At 41.2% G+C, this 3,641-nt stretch overlaps 1 protein-coding gene across 1 annotated transcript; it reads left to right on the top strand.

Moving 5' to 3' along the window:
* The first annotated feature begins 2,289 nt into the window (after nt 1-2,289).
* Nucleotides 2,290-3,336, top strand: LOC144016604 (apelin receptor B-like). Its single transcript, XM_077517944.1, has one exon. The coding sequence runs from the start codon at nt 2,290-2,292 to the stop codon at nt 3,334-3,336; it is 1,047 nt and encodes a 348-aa protein (XP_077374070.1).
* Nucleotides 3,337-3,641: the final 305 nt, after the last annotated feature.

Genomic DNA, 3,641 nt, shown 5'->3' with positions numbered 1-3,641 from the left:
AGCCATCTTTGGGCAATATGCACCGCGGGGTACACCCTGAACTAGTTATCAGTCAATCGCAGGAGGGAAATACATACACAACTAACACACAATCTGTCTTTAAACTACAAAAAGAGCCATATACAAATTATTAATAACTCACATTATATAGAACCAACAAATCTGTTATTCATTAAAATTAAATACTCTTAATTAAATTCTGTGACGTAGTCGAATTTAAAACAGCACAAATAATGTACAAAGTATACAATAACCAACTTTGCCACAGTATTCGGAAGTTTGAAATCAAAGAGGGCTGCTGCTATATGGGTTAAGGGACACAAGTAAGTGACTTTAAAAAAAAAAAAAATCACTGTTAAGAACAAGCATCAAGCAAATGTGTGTTCCTGTTAAAGGGATTAAATTGTGGAACAATTATGAAGCTGAATTGAAAAATTGTGAATCAGTCACTGTGTTTAAAAAGAGGTTAAAAGATAGCGTTACAAAAATATATAAATCAGATAAAGGAATTTAAGAGCATATATGCATGCATGTAGATTGTGTGAGCAAGTGAGTATGTATGTATGTTTGTGTATAATGTGTGTACTTGTGAGCATGTATGGGCATGCACGTGTGCCGACATATGCAATAACCAATGTTTGGGAATTTATTGTATTAGATCAGCTTGATGTTTATTGCTTTACTTTCTCTTTTTTTATGTATATGCAATGGTTAGGGCTTACAACTCACACCAATATTATTTGTGCACTTGAGAAAAACGTTGATGATTATTTTTAAATTGTTTATTTATTCATTGTAATGAAGAGAGTTCATCCAATCCAAGTATCGTTAGAATCGATACTAACATGAGTATCGGTATCAGACCGATACCAGACCGCTAGTATCGATATTTTACATTTATTTATTTATTTATTTATTTTGGTTTCTCATGGGTCCCTTGCGCAATCCCTTCGTAGCACATGTTCAACAAAAGTAAAAGGAACCTAATATTTTAACAGTTGGGAAACAGCAAGAATACATTTCTGACGAGACTGAACAAAATCTTAGTTCTTGCAAAAGCAGCAGATTGTGTTGGAACTTGGAACATATGTTCCATCAGAGCTGGATTGGCAAAAAAAATAAAAAATCAGCCCTAGCATTTTGATTTAAGCCCGCCGCCGCAGCCTAACTCCTGACTCTAGTACTGCCACTGATATTAACTGATGTTGGTTAAGTTTTCTGTCTATATTCCAAATGGATTAATGGACTAGGCCCTCTAAATTGTGGGCCAGTCTAAAATTGAAGACAATAATCATTAAACAGCACTGCATCGGCCCCAAAAGACGCTGGCCCACCAGTATGCCCTGTATGCCCGATGGCCAAATCCAGTCATGTATTCCATACTCATTGAAATCTTAATAGTTAATGTTTTTTTTAGAGCTGTCAAATAATTAAATTTTTTAATCAGATTAATCACATCTTAGAATTTTGATAAATCATGATTAATCACTGACTTAAAAAGGCTTTTTTTCCCCCCAACATATTTTGCCCGCTACATTTGAAGCGCACCTGTTATGTGTTAATTTTTTCGACATTTAATGTTATGAGGATGTCTTCAAAAATGTATATCTACTGCACATGCTCATCCTGATTTTTCTAATCAATTAATTATTTGCATAATTTAAAATGGGAAAAATGACCTACGACATATGTAAAGATTTATTAAATTCTTTACTTTAATGCATGTAGTTATGTTTATTGCTCAAACTCCAACAGCTACCTTTAATGTAACCATCCACTGTCGGCTGAAAAGGATCGATTATCTGCGGTCAAAATTAATAGTGTGATTAATCTGTGGTAATACAATGATTAATGCAATATTTTTTTGTGGTTAATTAATTAGTTAACGGTTAACTTTGACAGCACTAGTTTTTTTTGTTTGTTTTTAAGACAGATGGAGTGAGTGCTCAACATGAGGATAGTGAACTGCAGATTCTCGACAAGGATACGGCCTGGGTCACATTTAGATAGAAGAATGTGGGGAGAAAAACCTCTAATAAATGATCTTTAATTAAAATAAACTCAGAAAAAAAAATATCTTTATATTTTGTGTTTTTGGTAGCAATACTAGATAATGTAATATAATTTGCCATGTTTCAGTAAGTTACAAATGAGTGAACGTGTTTCCACTTGGAAAGGGGAAGTGCTGTTGTGAAAGGGGCTGGGTGCACAAGCTCAGAGGCTTGAAAGATAACACGAGCAGCAACACATGCAACCTCGAGTCTGAGAGAGGAGCGAGAGAGAAAAGCCATGGAGCCGACCAACAGCGATTACAACTACGACTACGAAGAGATGGAGAACTACACCACATGTGATTTCTCCGACTGGCCGCTGACCGCATCGTTCATCCCAGTGATCTTCTTTCTCATCTTCATCTTGGGCCTGACTGGCAACATCGTGGTCCTTTTCACCGTGTGGCGGGTGAGGGCGAAGTGGCGGGCGCCCACCATCTATATCGGCAACCTGGCCCTGGCCGACCTGGCCTACATCATCATGATGCCCGTGCAGGTGGCAGTCTTCATCATGCATCGCCAGTGGCGCTTCGGGGTGGTCATGTGCAAGATGGTAAACTTCATGTTTTTCTTCAGCGTGTTTACCAGCGCCTTCCTCCTCACCTGCATGACCTTCGACCGCTACCTGGCCATCGTGCACTCGCTGTCCAGTACCCATCTGCGCACTCGTGGTCACGTACGTGCCTCCCTTGCCGCGGCCTGGACGCTGTCGGGCCTCCTGTCTGTGCCATCCCTCGTGTTCTTCAGCACCTGGCAACATCTGGGAAGCAACCAAACTTTCTGCACCCTGGACTTCAGCTTGGTGGCGACCAGTAGGCAGCAGTGGGGTTTGTGGCACGCAGGGTTCAGCTTGACGTTGAGCGCCCTGGGGTTCCTGCTCCCCTTCCTGGTCATGATGGTGTGCTACGGGTTGATTGGCTATATCATGATGCGCCACTTCAACATCCGCCACAAGGAGGACCAACGCAAGTGGCGACTCTTGAGGATTATCACCATCGTGGTGGTGGTCTTCACCGCCTGCTGCATGCCCTACCATGTGTACGTAGTCACAGCAGCCCTCTATGAACTGGACCTGCTTCTAGTCGTCTGCTCTTTTGAGCGCTTCGTGCTGCTGACCTTCCCATATGCCTTCACCCTGGCATCTGCCAACAGCTGCCTCAACCCCTTCCTCTACGCCTTCTTAGACCTGCGTTTCAGGTCACAGTGCCTGGGCCTGCTTCACCTCAAGAGGTTCCGCCAGACATCCACCAAGTCTAGCATGCCTGCAGGACTCAATCAACGCTAGCTGCTTAGGCTCCTTCCAGATTATTGACTTTTTGGCCTTCTCACTATTGACAGCTATTAGACAAATTCCAAGGAACCAAACATAAAATAGATTTTGTGGAATGCATGTATGGTTTTTTAATCCAATAATGTCCATATTGTCATTATCAAAACTGCTGAATATGCATATTTCCTGTTCATACCGTTTGAAAGAGCAAGGCAGGTTGCACAGGGCTGTTCCAACCATATATGAGCATCTACACCGCACCATAATAACAGGATGAGAGTCCCTAAGGACCATCTGTTGATAGATCATTAACAGAGTCA

Source organism: Festucalex cinctus, chromosome 3 (genome assembly GCF_051991245.1).
Source record: "Festucalex cinctus isolate MCC-2025b chromosome 3, RoL_Fcin_1.0, whole genome shotgun sequence".
Classification (NCBI taxonomy): domain Eukaryota; kingdom Metazoa; phylum Chordata; class Actinopteri; order Syngnathiformes; family Syngnathidae; genus Festucalex; species Festucalex cinctus.
Note: the sequence above shows the minus strand (reverse complement) of the source record. Positions and strands in the feature narration are given on the sequence as shown.

Coding starts and splice junctions, on each gene's coding strand:
- LOC144016604 (XM_077517944.1), top strand. CDS start 2,290: ATGGAGCCGACCAACAGCGATTACAACTACGACTACGAAGAGATGGAG.